Source organism: Phaeoacremonium minimum (genome assembly GCF_000392275.1).
Source record: "Phaeoacremonium minimum UCRPA7 unplaced genomic scaffold PA7_03_scaffold_522, whole genome shotgun sequence".
NCBI classification, from domain to species: Eukaryota; Fungi; Ascomycota; class Sordariomycetes; order Togniniales; family Togniniaceae; genus Phaeoacremonium; species Phaeoacremonium minimum.
The window spans coordinates 94,322-110,628 of record NW_006921424.1 but is presented as its reverse complement, the minus strand read 5'-3'; the positions used below and the strand labels follow the sequence as shown (position 1 = coordinate 110,628).

General features: G+C 48.9%; 1 protein-coding gene across 1 annotated transcript; it reads left to right on the top strand.

Annotated features, from left to right (window-relative positions):
• Positions 1–4,958: 4,958 nt before the first annotated feature.
• UCRPA7_7414 (putative alpha beta hydrolase fold protein) lies at positions 4,959–5,882 on the top strand (the record flags this gene model as incomplete). The annotated part of the gene is made up of 3 exons (XM_007919946.1): positions 4,959–5,019; positions 5,299–5,444; positions 5,505–5,882. The coding sequence occupies 3 exons, from the start codon at positions 4,959–4,961 to the stop codon at positions 5,880–5,882; spliced, it is 585 nt and encodes a 194-aa protein (XP_007918137.1).
• Between the last annotated feature and the right edge of the window lie 10,425 nt (positions 5,883–16,307).

Below are 16,307 nucleotides of genomic sequence, written 5' to 3'. Positions count from 1 at the left end.
AAGGTGATATACCAAATAATTCATACCTCCAGCCTTGCTGGCGCTGAGTGTACGCGCTTATAGAGTAACACAAAGCAAATCGAGCGGGCTACCACAACAATACGCTAGGACGGGGTGGCAAAAGCGCATGCCATGGGGAATTACGATGCGCTATGTTACATGCGAGGGACGAAGATAAATCATTTGCTGGTGAAACAACATGAATCACAGAGCCAAGTACAGTAGCAGGAACTTCAACTAACAGTAATGGTTTGATCATCACTTACCTCGTATACATATCTCAAAAGCGCACAGGCCCAATTTTCAAGAAGCTATATGTACATGCCGTGATAAGATAGCCGAGCATATCTCCGGCGGCAACTCGGGATTCTCGTAACGACATCCTAGCTCAGCCCTACTCCTGCAAGCCTGGTTGGAGGACCTACGAACAAATTTGGCCTAAATCCCCTCCGAAGCTCCAAGTCACTGGAAAATGGATCGACTGGCGTACGCTGCAGGTCTGTGTTTTATGTCATCGAGCAGCCGGCCCGCTCGTATGGTGTGCCAGTTCTGGCGATGTGGGGCGTAGGATCCAGTGGTTCTGACATGCTTGGCCCCTGTCTGCTAGGGACTTTTTTGAATTCAATCTAGGACTAATCTTTGATGTACAACAAGCATGTTGCACCGTGACGTTTCTTTTCAGGTTTGATAGCTTGCCCCAACTCGGCCTTATTCTTCGTTGTAGATTTCCGGTATGCGGCAGGACATGTGGAAGGAATCGATGCTGCGGCTACCCAGCCACTGATGGCCAAATGCAAGCAAGGATCGTAAGAACGGGAGGCAAGATCAAGATTCTGTCTGCGCTCTTCAAGTCACCGTTCCGGACGCTTTCAAGAAGAAGGAGAATCTCCGAAGCTATTTCCAAAGGCATTCGTACTGATAATATTTAAAAAGCAGCAACAGTCCTGTTTTATTTAGGGTACACATGGGTCAGCACCCGCCCAGGCGCCCACATGGATACAGCGAATAGTAAGCCAACGCGCCGGGATGTCGGCAATGCAACAACCATAACGGTCAAAGAGAAGCAAAGGTCGCGGACAGGTGAGTGCGACGGGTCCGAGACTCCATGGAAGACGCCCACTGACAAGACGCACTGCGCAGGTTGCCGTACCTGTAGATCGCGTAAAGTTGGAACCCACAGCATTCTCCCTGTAATGGGGATTGTTGACCTTTGTACTAACCGTGGCAGGTCAAATGCGACGAGAGACCTGGAGGCTGCCAGAACTGTGAAAGGTTGAATTTGCCTTGCCCAAACTCACCTGCCTACCACCATGCTCTGGCGCAAGGCGAACCAGAAAGCGATCTTCTCCGGACGCAGGCCGGCCTTCGACGGTCTAGAACCTACAGGTCGTGCCGGACGTGTCGGTCTTCCAAGAGCAGATGTAGTGGAGAGCGCCCAACATGCCTTCGTTGTCGTAATCGGAACATCGAATGTTCCTATGATGGCAAGCAGGCGCCTGCATGGCTTGAGGCTGCATCGACTGGCCTTGAACATGCCAGGAGAGGTTCGACCGAAGACGAGATTCACGCATTTTCTTCGTCGGACGGTACTCGACATGAGAGCCAGGGGGGCACACCGAGATCAACCGACGGAACAAGATCTCCTGAGGCGTTGTGTAATGGAGGCAATTCAGCTCCAGGCACAAAAAGCAACTATTGGTGAGCTATATTTCCTTTATGGGCTTATACGTGTCCTCGATGATCTATATCTAAACCTCTCGCGATAGGGTTCTCGCTGCAGAATTGCCAAACAAGGAGCGTATGATTCATCTTGTCGAGGAATATTTTCTTAATGTTCACAATCTACGCTCATTCGGCTTCATTCACAAACCCACATTGATGCAACAGTTGGACGATTGGTCAGATGTGAGCTATAAGGACAATACTCATAATATTCTTCTCCACGTCATCTGTGCCCTTGGAGCCAAGTGAGCTTTATATTTCAAACTTCTGTTTTGGCACAAGTCGTTAACTCAGCGCAGATTCTATGCCGTCAAGTTTTGTGAAGAATGTCAAGAGAATGAGGCCTTTGCCTTAACGGCGGGAAACCAGTGGGCGAGGAGAGCCCATCAATTGCTCTTCATGAACCTGAATAACATCTCGGTGGAAAGTACAATGGTATGCTATCTCGGAGCTATTTTCAGCTACGTCCTGTATATGGGCCCGAACTGACAACTTCGATCTCGTACTTGTTAGGCCGTTGTCCTACTACACGAACATGAGTTAAGGATAGGAAATTATGCCAGTGCTTTCATGCTGACTGGCCTGGGTATTCGAATGGCTCAAGCCCTACAGATCAATCTCGAATCGTCTGCAGACGTCCTCTGCACTGATAAGTCAGGACTATCTCCCTCATCGAGGGAAGCCAGGCGGAGGTTGATGTGGAGCGTGTATATCATGGACGCCTGGGTAGGCAGTGGAGTGGATGAGCTTACTCTCATCGGAGAGGGTGACATGAAGATCCAGCTGCCATGTAATGAACGGAGTTTCGACTTTCAAACGCCGTCCATTGTGGAAGCGCTGGAGCCAAACACGTATCTGCCCTTCATATCCGCAGAAGCTCGAATGAAGGGTCCAATCGAGTCTCTCGATCTTCACGCACATTTTGTGAGGCTTGTTAGCTTGCGAAGAAAGGTTCTCAGGTCAGTCTTAAGCCGCTCTATCGTGACACAGAGATAATTCTGACGGAGAATCATAGATATGTTAAGCATCTAGACAAAGCGCAATCCCCATGGCTACCAGAGTCCGAGTTCTCAATGCTTGAGGCGTCTTTCCAACATTGGTATAACAGTCTACCTGGTAGTCTCCACTTCTCTCGAACCGCAATATACATGCGCAAGGAATCTTCACAGCTGGGAGGCCTTCTCTTCCTTCACGTTACGTATCATCAGACGATGTGTGACTTGACTCGAATCGGTATGAGAGATCTGTTCAAAATTCGGGCTGCTTTCGAATTCCCGCCGGAGCGGACAGACTTCTTGAAACAAGTACAGGATAAATGCTTTGAACACTGTATGGCTCTTTCGTCTATCTACGAGGAGGCTATGCGATATGGCCCGGAAGCGCTTTCTGATACCTGGTTAAGTGTTGTTGCTCATGATTCATCGCGTGTTATCGTACACTATATCTCAAACGACCTCGGTACATCGGTTGAGAAAGGCGAAAGCTTGAAGAAGCTTGCAGTGCTGGCTCTCCATGCTAACATTATAGCCCTGAAAAAGATGATTCCAATACACTCACTAGCAAAACCTCTCGTAAGCCAGACCATATCATCTAGATATTGGAACCCAGTCTGACCTTGTATAGTATATCGCAGCAACGCATATGCTTCAGAAAGAAGGCTTTAGCCTTCCCGCTTCGCTAGAGACCAAAAACACTTCTCTACCATCCATTCTACAAGACAGCGACAGGTCAAAGAAATCCTATCACCATTGTTGTCATACCCGCTAACTTTTATTGATAGTCTTTCTACGGCAGGTAGCCCTGTACAGTATACCCCAGAATATGTGCTCAATCCGCTTGCGATCTTCCGCATGGCTCGGAAGGATATTTGCGACAAAGAGAAGCATGCACCCGAAGGAAGTTGCGCCAGCAGTCCTCCGGGCAATACTCCGCTTCTTCCCATCCCAATCGATGATATGGTGACGTCTCCTTTTCCTACCACGGAAATGTTATTTGATAATAGTCAAATGGCCCATTACCCCCGTCCAGATGGGATTGAAGAGTACCAACAACTCCCGACAAGCTTTGATGATTTACAAACTTATCTCCCGCTCATGCTCAATAATTTCAGCCTACCAATTCAGGATGGCTTTGGTAATGTCCCGGCTGATGGTAGCATCGTGGACTTTGGGGATGCCAGCATCTACCCCCCTCCGCCTCCTGGAGTCCCAGGGGAGTTTGCCGCAGTATCGCTGGCGCCCGAATCATTTCAGCCAGTCACGACAGGAGCCTCGTGGCCTCCTTGACCCATATCGCAGTGATGGATGTAAAGAACGGTGAATCTGGTAGTGATGCACGACTATTGGATGTTGATGGAAGGTTGTGGAATCAATACACTGTGTAATAGTGACGTCTTGAGACATCCTTTATCTCATAGAAACCTTTTTGAAGCTTTGCAAAATACCACTTTTCGTCTAATCAGAGCATTTTTCAGCTCCACATCACTAATTGTGATTCTCGTCTCAACACTCGTCCTGCATTTCCTCCCTGTATCCTCAATTCGCGTGTATTAGATTCCTTCCCCACTGGTCGCACTGCTTTTTCTCCGTTGCTTTTGAATTACCCGGAATGCCAGCATTTTGTCAATACGGTGAAAGGGAGAAACTTTGCTGGCTCATCCTTGAACAAATACTCGAGGAGCGAATGATCATGACATGGCTTTCTGCTCTCAACACGTAGCATCACTGTAGTCCGCGTATATTTGTGGCCACGCGGTCTTCCTAAGCACAGACATTCATAACTCCGCAAGATTTTCAGAGTTATGACGCTCTTGGTAGTAAGATCTAAGCAATAGAATCATGCCCTTGTGTTGGCCAAAAGGCGCCTTTAACATGGCTTGTAGCGAATGATTAGTGATCGGAAGCCAACATCCTGCTCGTCCTAACTCCACCCTGTTGAGTAAGCACCTTTGTGATGTAGGATCCTTAAGCCCCACAATGTGGGTAAAAGCGCAATAACTTTCCCTGTGAGTTGACTATTACTGCCATGATCAAGGGCGCAAGCGACTACCTAGAAAATTCATTGGTAATAAAACGCCAAGCATAATTTACTCAATTGTCTACATTGTGTGAATAGCCTACCAGATATAAAGTGCCACCCGTGTCCTCAATATTGAACCACTTCAGATTACATCTTACGTCACGATCAATATTTACTACACCTTCTATTTAAGCCTTAATTTGTTACACTTGTAAGAAATGGGCTCCATACAACTTAAGAGAGTCATTTTGCCCAAGAGTGGCGTTGACATGTTTTATCGTGAGCAGACTACGACGGACACAGCGAACGTGCTAGTGCTTCTTCATGGTTTCCCTGCATCTTCTCACCAATACCGCAATCTCATCCCATTACTCGCCACCAGATATCGCGTCATTGCTCCTGACCTACCAGGCTTTGGCTTTACACAGGCTCCTGCAGACTTCAAATATTCATTTGAGACACTTACAAATACTGTTTCTGAATTTTTGGACGTCCTTAACATAGCCAAATTTGCTGTATATGTATTTGACTATGGTGCTCCAGTTGGTTATCGCTTAGCGTTACAACGCCCAGATGCTGTTCAGGCGATAATTTCCCAAAACGGCAATGCGTACATTGAGGGACTTGGAGATGTTTGGGCCCCTATCAAGGAATTCTGGGTCAGCGATAATACGCCTGAGGATCGCGACAAGATTGCCAACTACGTAAGTAGTATATTATCCTTCGCTATTCAATCAGACAGCTAATGACTACAAATGTTACAGATGCTCACATACGATGCAGTCAAGTCCCAATACATAGACGGCACTCCCGCCTCCAACACGATCGCTCCAGAGTCTTACACTCTGGACTACGCATTGATGGAGCGGCCCGGCAATAAGGAGATCCAGTTGGACTTATTCCTCGACTATCGGAGTAATGTTGCGCTTTATGACAAATTCCACGAGTACTTCCGGAATTCTCAGGTCCCCTTGCTGGCTATCTGGGGCAAGAATGACGTTATATTCGTCCATGGAGGGGCTGAGGCCTATAAGAATGATTTGCCTAAAGCAGAAGTGAAACTCATAGATGCAGGTCATTTTGCGATCGAGAGCCATACGACGTTGATCGGTAAGGAGATATTGCGATTTTTAAGTGATTGAGGCTTTGATAGTTATCAAATCGATACAGGCCTGTCAGAGGCGTAATGTATATGTAGACAATAGTATCAGTACGGCTGTGGGTATTCATTTGGTTATCCATAAGGCAATGAATTCGAAATCATTAGGATATGCCGGCCGACTCTTTTGTCACTTGATTCAATGCTAAATTCTTTATACAATCTGGATGCTATGCTTTTCTAGCGTCAAGATTGTACCAATTATTACATTTCGGATTAGAATTCGATGGCATAAGTCCCGATGTAGCTTACATTTCTCAGCAGGGAGCTTCACGTATCTATCAGCCAGTCAGAGTCCTCACATTCGTAGATGATGCAGGTACGGGGGCGGGCTAGCGCCTGAATGCCACGGAAAACACACAGCACTAGCTTGCAACCTAATAATATCCAAATCACAGACTTAGTTCTGTGGCCTCATTGGACCTGCATCAGCAACGGCGGCCTTGAGAAGATTGGATAAGACTGTAAGATGCAGTGTGTCATCCGAATCTCCACGGAACGGATCATTGTCGACTTATTCACAGCCACTACATCACAAAACTTACGACGCACCTCTTTGAGGTTGAGCATCGAGCAAATATATATATATATGGGTGTGTCCACTACCACCAAAGACGGATGGTGCTATGTCTAGATATGTTAAGTAGAGAATACAGAGCAAGTGGAAGACGCCAAGATGTCTCAAAATATCGAAGCAGGACGGGAATACCGCCTTTCCAGTCCACAAGGGGTCTCAAAAGATGCCTTATCTACTGATGCGCCAAGTCTTCTTCCTCTGCTCGACCAGAACCCGTCCATGCTCGTATATACTAGATCGAACCCGGAATTTAGTGCCCTTCGTGCCGTCTTCAATACAGCCGTCGATATAGTACCTCTAGCCATCATTCGCCCACAGACGGAAGCAGAGGCCACGTTGGTTATTGCCCACTGCACCCATCATAAAATACCCATTTCTGTCCGCTCTGGTGGACACGATTTTTGGGGACGAAGTCTAGTTAGTGGTGGCGTTGTGGTCGACATGGCTGCAATGGATAGTGTAGTCATTGCCGGTGATAGGACCTATGCCCGAATTGGTGGTGGGACAATCGGTTCAAATCTTTTGAGCTTCCTTGAAGAACACAATCTCTTCACCCCAGTGGGTTTCTGCTCCTCGGTGGGCTATGTTGGTTGGGCTACCGGCGCAGGCTATGGGTTAATGCAGGGCTCATATGGTCTAGGAGTCGACCAGATATTAGGAGCTCGAATCATCGTTGCCAATGGTCAAATTGTTGACACCGACAGTGACCCCGAATTGCTGTGGTCAATCCGCGGCGCAGGCTCCGGTACTTTGGGGCTGATTGTGGAGATGCGCGTAAAGCTCTACAAGAACCCGAAGATACTTGGTGGGCTCGTGGTTTTTGATTATTCTGATGTGGGAAGGATTTTGAAAGGCTTTGATGAACTAACGAAGACAAACTTCCCTGACTCTTTCTCGGGTGACTTTATTGTCCCTTACTTGCCGGGCATGGGACGTGTTCTTGCGTTCTTATTTGCGTGGCCGGATTCGCATGGTAACTTCATTCAAGCAAAACTGTATCTTGAGAAGATCCGCAAGCTTGGCACCGTTTTGTTAAACACAGTCAATGATAGTAAGTAAAATTCAATTATATGAGAAAGTATCCAGCAGAGTGGCTGATGATTAGAAGCTACACTGAAAAGTCTAGTTGCGACTATTCCAATGGTTCATTGTCCATACTATTTCACCTCGCGGATCATTGGAACCATTGGCCCTGAGCTCGGTAATCTCATAGCTGAGAACCCTCCGGTGGGCGATTCAGTCGGTCTCATCATCCACAATGTACATGGAGTCAGTGCTCGACCATCCCTAGATACCTCTTTTGGAACCCGCCGACCACACCTAGTCGTGGGAATTGCCGGAACGATTTCTCCGTCAGGGTCGGCCAACGATCCAGAGTTCAAGAAGGTTGAAAACTGGGCGGAAGATCTAGCTAGAAAGATTGGAGACAGTGAGGTAGCTTTGGATACAGCATATATGAACTTCACATCTCCGGAGGAATATCAGGCTGACAAGGTCTATGGGAAGGATGATCTAGCGACACTGAGGAAGGTGAAGTTGAGATATGACCCCGGTAATGTCTTTTTTAAAGGATCTCCGGCACTACTCTGACATTTTTGTCTCAAAGTCTCTGTCAAGCTCCAAGTCGTTATCGGACCGAAAGTTGAGTGTGCTCGGTGACAAATATGGCTCGGTCCCAAACAGTTGCAGGTGCTGTGTCTACAGCATTCATGGTTAGGAAGTCTCGGTTTCATTCCGCTATCCAGCTCATTTATAAGTTCGTAATATAGAATTTAACAATTGCTTTGATGTGATCTGATGTCTCGTGCGTGTTGGTATTAAAGATTTGGGGTATGCTTACCTCGAACTGTCAGTTTTCCACAAGAATGTGCTATGAACTTGAGATAGTCAGGAGATCTCAACAACACTTGTTGTGATATGACTATTTCAGTTGACTATCAATGCGAAGCGTGTCCTTCGGCCCAACATCATTTACTAAATGAGACATAAAAAGTCGAAATAGGCATTCATGGTCCCATTTTTGACTTCATGACTGGCTTTGTCAATTCATTAGTTTCTAACTCTAACTTCTAGATTAAAGGGTTTCCTAATACTAGTTTAGTCTTTAGCAGATCCTTCTCAATGATTTCCTCCTTGCGTGCTTGCAATTCATCAGCATCCCACTTCGCACTTAGTAGTCTACCGCTCAGCCACTGCGTATTCGTTCCTGGCTTCGTCAGCCAGACAATGAAAGCGCCACAGAGCTCAGGACTGTCTGTCAGATATGGGACGAAAACCTCCGGCGATGTGTCGATCGCCTGCTCAGTTGCCACAGCACCCGGGTGAACGCTATAGGCCACAAGACCCTCTGGAGCGTATTCCTCGTGGACATGTTCCATCAGTTTCAGTTGAGCCATCTTACTAACACAATATTGAGCATTGGCGATTGGCCCACGCACCAGAAGGGCAGCCATTGACGAGACTATCACAAAAGCCTTAGCCCCGTTGGGGCTACCTAGGAGCAGTGGAATGAAGAACTTGGCACATAGAAAGGTGCCGATGTAATTCACCTCGCTGGCTTGTTTCATTGTCGAGGGATCCACGTCGGTGATCCTTGTCAAGCAAGGGCCAGAGTAGCCTGAGTTGATGGCAAGCACATCGAGTCGTCCAAACTCCGATCTGACACTCTCTGCAAGAACTGCAACAGACTGAGCCGAAGTGATATCGCACGGTATCACCCGTACACGGACCTCTGGATTGAGCTGTTTACAGGTTTTTGCAGCCTCTTCCAGGCCAGATGTGCGCCTTGAAGCTAGAATGAGGTCTGATGCACCAGCTTTTGTATAACTAGTCGCAATGCCAGTGCCGATTCCTCGAGAGGCCCCAACAACACAAACCACAAATGATGGCGGCAACTTCACGGGGATAGGATTTATCGTTGGATAAACTGATGTATAGGTCTTGGTCGTGAATTGACCAGCGCCTCCAGTGCCCCAGTCCCTAGACATAGTATTCGGATGAAAGTGTTTGTTTTTGGGAATGAGATAGTCTGATTTCTTCGAAGTTAATTCCAGGGAGTCGATAGGAATGATCGATATTTATCCTCTACGCGAGAACCCACCTTCCAAAAGCGGCGATTTAGGGTGGAGTCTGCAAGCCTCTTGCCACGGGAGTCAGGTTCGTGGCTATGTTATAGAAGGGCGAAAGACGCCTCGAGATTGTAGATTGACCGCTCAGCCAATGTGCACTATATGCGAAATCATTTACACTCTTGGTGATATATGAACTTCTTTGCGGATAGACTTTCGGACTTCATTTTGAGTGGTTATCCTGGAGAAATGCTGGTTGATCAAAATATTAGTTCGGAAACTTCGTCATAGTGAGCCATAATTTATCGCTGAGTCATCGGCGGAGATGGGCCGGCGGCTGTCGCAGTAAAGAGACAACCGTCTCCTTATCAAATGCAGTGTCACTGACTGTTCCCATCAAGGATATAATTATAGCGGAGAATCGAAATTCCTCATGGATGTAATCACACGTAGACTTGGGCTAGGACTGAACTTTCAGTTTTACGAATGAGATGTATCCGCCGTCACACTTATTTGCAAAACGACGGCGTTCTTGCCATGGTGTCATGCCGAACCCAAAGGAAAACACTTGAAGCGCCGGCGTGGTTCTCCACGACCTCCTTTGTGTTCGCTTTGGTAGCAGCAAGTTGGCAACTTGACCAGATTGGACTAGGCAGATTGCTATCCGGATATTCAAGGGACCACATGCTCTCTTCTTCACATCCTAGTATACCCGTCGAACAGCTGACAAGGAGAAAAGAACTCCGTTTGATTGACAACTACTTGTACTTGATTCTTGGGCTGAAGCCTAAGTGCCATAGAGATGTTGATCTTTGAGTAGATAATGAGCAAACAACCACCAGCCGTACGGCACAACGCTCTTCCCGCCAGTAACACAAAGTCCCGTCCATTCAAGCCGTCAAAAACGGTAAAACATGCCACTTGCCATCGCCACGCAGAGTCGCGCATTCCCCGCATCCTCGAGTCCCCCAGCATGATCCCGTTGAAATGTTAAGGTCAAATCGAACGACCACTTCCGTCGATGTTCATGATGGATCAAAGGGTTTACTCTACCTCATGCCATTGGAAAATTCAAAATCGGTCACACTTTTGTCTTGAAAGATAGAATGAGAAAAACTTGTTCTCCTTCCGGAGGATAATTAGCGGCAGGCAGACAGTTGCACCATTGCGCTCCCGACATCTTGGGCACTATTTGTGGGAGCCAGCCAGGTGGCATACGAGCTCTGTACTAATAAAGTGGTACATGACCCAATCATCATGGCTTTCAACTCATTGTGACCAAAAGCCACGAATAGAACATGCTATTGCCTGTTTCACATTCTGCGGAAACTAAAGGCTCGCTCGCTCCACAACTGGGCTGGTCATCCTATCACGTTTTCGTAGGGCTTGAGAGGCATTGGCTCCAAGACCACCAACTTAGCACCCGCGGGGAGATCATAACTCGATGTCTCACCCAAGCGAGCTCCAGGTTGCTTGCGCATGTATTTGAGTTCCGTATTCAGAGACAATGCGGCTGAAAAATGTTCCATATGTCTTGTTGTTGGTGTACATATGCTTAAACCGAGGAAATCATGTCCGCGGTTACTTTCAATGACAACAAGAACAAGTGCAAGACCCATGTTCTACTCCGCGAGACACGCGAATTTCCCCGACTTCTGTCATAAACATAAATTGAGAATTGCGTGGCGCTGTCTCTGATCTATGGGCCAGGTGTCTAACAGCCATGCCCATGCGTACCCTCAATTGTAAGGTGGAATAATTTCAGTGTTTATTATCACTATCTATACATGACCTATTTCGAAGAAAAAGCAAGGCCCTGAACTCACAGTGATCGAGAATTGACATGGCAGTTCTTTGCTTTAATATCTCCAGCTAAAGACGGAAGTGAGTATGCCTTCTGAAACCACTAATATGGTCTTGCCATCATGGAAGTCTGTGAAACAAAGGGGACCATAGAAAGCATGTGGCAGATCTCCAGAAGTCTACCGTGGGCGGCCGTGATTGCGCTACACACGATTTGCATGCAAGCGTAGCGGTTACACTGCAACGGTAAGAATCGTGGCTTCTGACATATATCGTCTGCATGCATGAAAGCGTTAGTTCTATGTGATATCAGACATCACTCCCAGCCCCGACCAAGGCATTACTTTATAGGAGTGGGAAAAGGGGGGCAGCTCCGATGGTTCGGCAGGTTGCGCGGGTGTAGCCGACCTCCGCGAACAGAAGCAGCGGGGGCGATCTCGGCTGTCCTCGGTGCGGTCAAATTTATTCAACCAGCGACGTAATTGCCCAGTTTTCCTAGCTACTTTGCGTGGCAGATGACCTGAAAGGCCAACTCCACGTAATCGCTTGATGAATTAACGTAACGGGTTCTTAGGTACGGTGGAATAGTAAAAGATTACGTATTGTCAAGCCAATGATGCTGAATGAGGCGTCTCTCTATATTGGTTCAAATAAATTGAATAGAGACTTCTTTCAACAATGCTTGACATTCATGTATGAGTGTCTTTGATCCCGAAACAATTCCCGAGTCACAGTAACCGTGACAGTCACCTATAGATCCCAATTATTCCAACAATCACACAAGGTGCCGACAGTTAGGTGGAAACGTATACAAATTCACGGTCCTCCGTCGATATTGGCACACTCACACACGAACAGCGAAACGTGGAGAGGAGAGAGTTATAGTTTGATTTAAGTTGGGCAACACAGCAAGATCCCAGTTTCTCTTTTATCTGTAAATGACCCTTGCACATAATCAAGCAGAGGAAACCTGCCTAAAAAACCAACAATACAGGTTCTCCAGGCCCCATACACCACCATCGACCATTACTCCTAATGACTCGTCGACCGACCTCGAAAAGCAGGATATCGTCCACAAAGAACGGTTCTCTGATTCTGATAGCAACGACGATGGCGGCGCTGGCCATGACCCACGCTTCTGTGATGGCTCCGACCAACGACTGAGGAGGCAACCGTCTGCTGTCTCTACGTTGACGTTCCCAGAGGGAGGCTTGCAGGCTTGGTTGGTGGTATTTGGCTCATTCTGCGCCATGCTGTCAGTCTTTGGAGTCATCAATTCTTCAGCTGTCTTCGAATCCTATTTCTCAACGCACCAGCTATCCGAGTATTCATCCTCACAGATCGGCTGGATATTCAGCTTGTACCTGTTCTTCGTCTTCTTCGTCGGCATACAAGTCGGCCCCCTTTTCGATCATCATGGCCCTCGGCTCCTTGTAGCCATTGGCAGCTGTCTCATGGCTTTATCTCTGTTGCTTTTAGGATTTTGTGAAGGTTAGTCTCATATCCATTCCCCATTCAGATCTAATGCCGTTCGGCAACTCACTATCAGCTAGAGTATTACCAAATACTCCTCACCTACTCGGTCCTCGGTGGGCTAGGAGGTGCTTTCCTCAACTCTCCGGCTTATGGTGCCATCGCACACTTCTTCAACCTTCGACGCGGCTTCGCAACTGGCATAGCAACCACCGCTGGCGGCATTGGTGGAATCTTGTTTCCGCTCCTACTGCAACGTCTGCTTCCCCAGCTCGGCTTTGCCTGGAGTACCCGGATCCTGGGGTTCATCCAACTTGCCTTGGCAGTGCCTGCTAATCTCTGGATTCGATCACGCCTTCCTCGCCGCAGAGATAATCTTGACTCTATCTGGCCTGATATTTCTGTCTTCAAGAACAAGAGCTACGCGCTGTCAGCTCTGGGGACTTTCTTCCTAGAATGCGGCCTTTTCGTTCCGCTCACATTCATAGTGTCGTTTGCCGCAGCGCATGGACAGGACTCGACTGCCTCGTACACACTCCTATCTCTGCTCAATGCTGGCTCTGTGTTGGGCCGCTTCCTGCCAGGTGTGCTAGCGGATCTGTTCGGTCGATTTAACGTGATTATCATCACAATCACACTATGCTGTGCCACGATATTTGGGTTGTGGCTGCAGGCCGGAAGTTCTCAGGCGATGATTATCTCATTCGCTCTGCTCTTCGGCTTCTCGAGCGGCAGCAATCTCGGCCTAGTGCCGGTGTGTCTCGGCCAGCTCTGTGACCCAAGAGATTACGCGCGATACATCTCCACCGCAAACTTCGTTGCCAGCTTTGGCACTTTGAGCAGCGTGCCTCTTGGAGGTGCATTGCTGGGCCTGGGGGGAGGACAGGAGGCTGGCTGGATGGCCTTGATCCTCTTTTCTGGTACCGCTTATGCTCTGGCCCTCCTGTGCTACACGAGCGCGCGGATTCTTGCAGTGGGCTGGAAGCTGAAGACCATCTTCTGAGGCAAACCAGTCCATGGAGCCAATATGGGCGAGATCCCGAGACATGTCGAGGGTTTTGGCAGAGAATATCTAAGCTAGAGGGCCTGGCGCTGGCTGGCTTCTCTATAGTCTGCTGTAGATATCCTGTAGATGCAGCTAAGTATTATTGTTTATAGAGTCAAAATTGCCAATCTGAAGCAGTGAGTCCTTTTACGAACCGTCATTGGCTTCATGGCGCCTGTGATTTGACATGTTGAAACTCTGGCCCCCAACTCTGACATTTCATCAGCTCCTGTGCCGCAATCCTCCAGGTCGAGGCCTGCACCCGCCAGTGCCAACAGCGGCAATCTCTCATGTTTCAAGAAACGTGCAAGCGCCCAGTGCTTCATTTTCAGCACGCAATGGCGTCGCAGTCAGGGTCCAGAATCATCGTCCTGCCCAATGTGTAGTGCGGCGTGGAAATCCGTCCCAGACACTGTCGAGGCGTCTAGGGGCGCCTGAGCCTTTTGCCATTGCACATGGTGCTGGACCTGAGGCATGCATAGTAGTTGTATGACGAATTTTCTGATAAAGAAAAACAGCATATAAGACCTGACGTGCGTGTACACTGCCAGTCGCTTGTAATACAAGCTTGCAGTCATTTCCGAGGATAAAATAGTCAACGATGGCATCCAAACGGCAAATTCTTGTGGCGATTGGGCTGACCGTCACCGCCTCGATCCCAGTCCACGGCGCTACTGAACCGAGATGCTACTTTCCCGACGGCTCGATTGATACGGCAGGGTATATCTGCAATACGGCGGCAGCAGAGACGGGAGGCGTCAGCGCGTGCTGTGTCCACGACGACGCATGCTATGAATCGGGAACATGCTTCCAGGACTGGTCGGGGGTGATGTATCGGCAAAGCTGCACAGATCCGAGCTGGCGGGACCCCAAGTGTCCACAGATGTGTCTCGGGAAAGGTCAGTCGGAAGCCATGCGTGCCTTACGGACGTGAGGGCAAAATGATCCTTCAGTGCTGGGCTGCTGACAAGAGATGCTTTAGGGCAGCTGAATCTGGGCGTGTGGGTGCAAACATGCGACATGGCGAACGGCAAGGCATGCTGCGTCGAGGGCGATCAGTGTTGCAACGATACGAGCAACTGATTTGACTACAAGCCGGGCTACCTCATCGCGGTGATCAGCGGCGACGGGTCCAACCGGGTCGGTCCTTATGTGTCAGCCGGCTCATCCCCATCCTCCAGCTCTTCGCCGGCATCATCATCATCATCATCATCCTCGCCATCGGTGCCAGCGTCCAGCAGCTCGACATCAACACCGTCGGGTGAAGCGTCAGCAGGTGCAAACACACATGGCGAAGAAACGGATTCATCCACGAGCACAACGGCAATTGCTGTGGGCTTTGTGTTTGGCACTGGGTTTGCTCTGGCCTGTGCCGGGCTCTTTTTCTTTCTGACAAAGTTCCGACGTGAGAAGAGACAGAGGCTGGCCTTGGTGGAGCAGTTGGCGCAGGTCCAACAACAGGCGGCCACGCAGGAGCAGCTGCTCCAACCATCCGTGTACGAACAGCCCCCATACAGCCAGCAGGCATACGGCCAGTACCACCCGTGTGGGACGCTGAATGAAATGCCGGACGGCGTGCCCGGACCCGAGTTGCCGGCCACCGAGACTGCCGTTAGCGAGTTGCCTTCCGGGGGAGGAGAGCGGCGGTGGCCGTCACCGGGGACTTCGTCCGGACCCGGAAGCACGTTCTAGGCCAGGTAGGTACCTACCTATTTACCGGTATCTAAAAGGCGTCCGGGCCTTGGAACATTGATAGTAGGGATATCACAGAGCAGATCGAACATACCTGTCTACTTCCACAGCTAAGGTAGTAACTATAGCATCAGCATTGCTCAGCGTAGACACATGAGAGATCAGACATAAGCATCCAGCATCATTATATTATATACTCCAGATTAGTCCGGAGAGAGACCTGCCCATGACTAGCAGTAGATAGCTATGCATCTTGGTCACATGCCGTAGGCTGATAAAGACTGGGTATGGAGCAGGTAAGGTACCTATAGGTAAAGTGGTGATGGATCAGATGGATGAGTAATGTCATTTCCAAGAGTCGTAGGGCTGATGGCTCCAGAGAATTAGTGGCTCCATCCACTGTCTAGCTGACCGTCTTGGGGCCCACCTCCCGCCAGCAGCAACGGGGAAAGGAAAAAAAAATGTCAACCCCGCCCCCACCATCATCAACCAACCCACCATACGTCACCAAAAAGAGAGAAAGAGACTCAGAGAAACCAACCGCCAGCAATCTCCAGCCTTACCTAACCCCAACGGCAAACGGGCCTCGTGGAATCCTACAAACATCCTTCGACGGTAGCGGCAGCTATAGGCGCCATGCCCGGCGAGCTGACGGCTGCCCCGGCTCTCTCCACCCCGGCCGAGCACCTTTTCGAGCATGTCGACCCGGAGGCCGCGCCGGAAGCCGGTATGCCCGAAGACAGGTCCGAC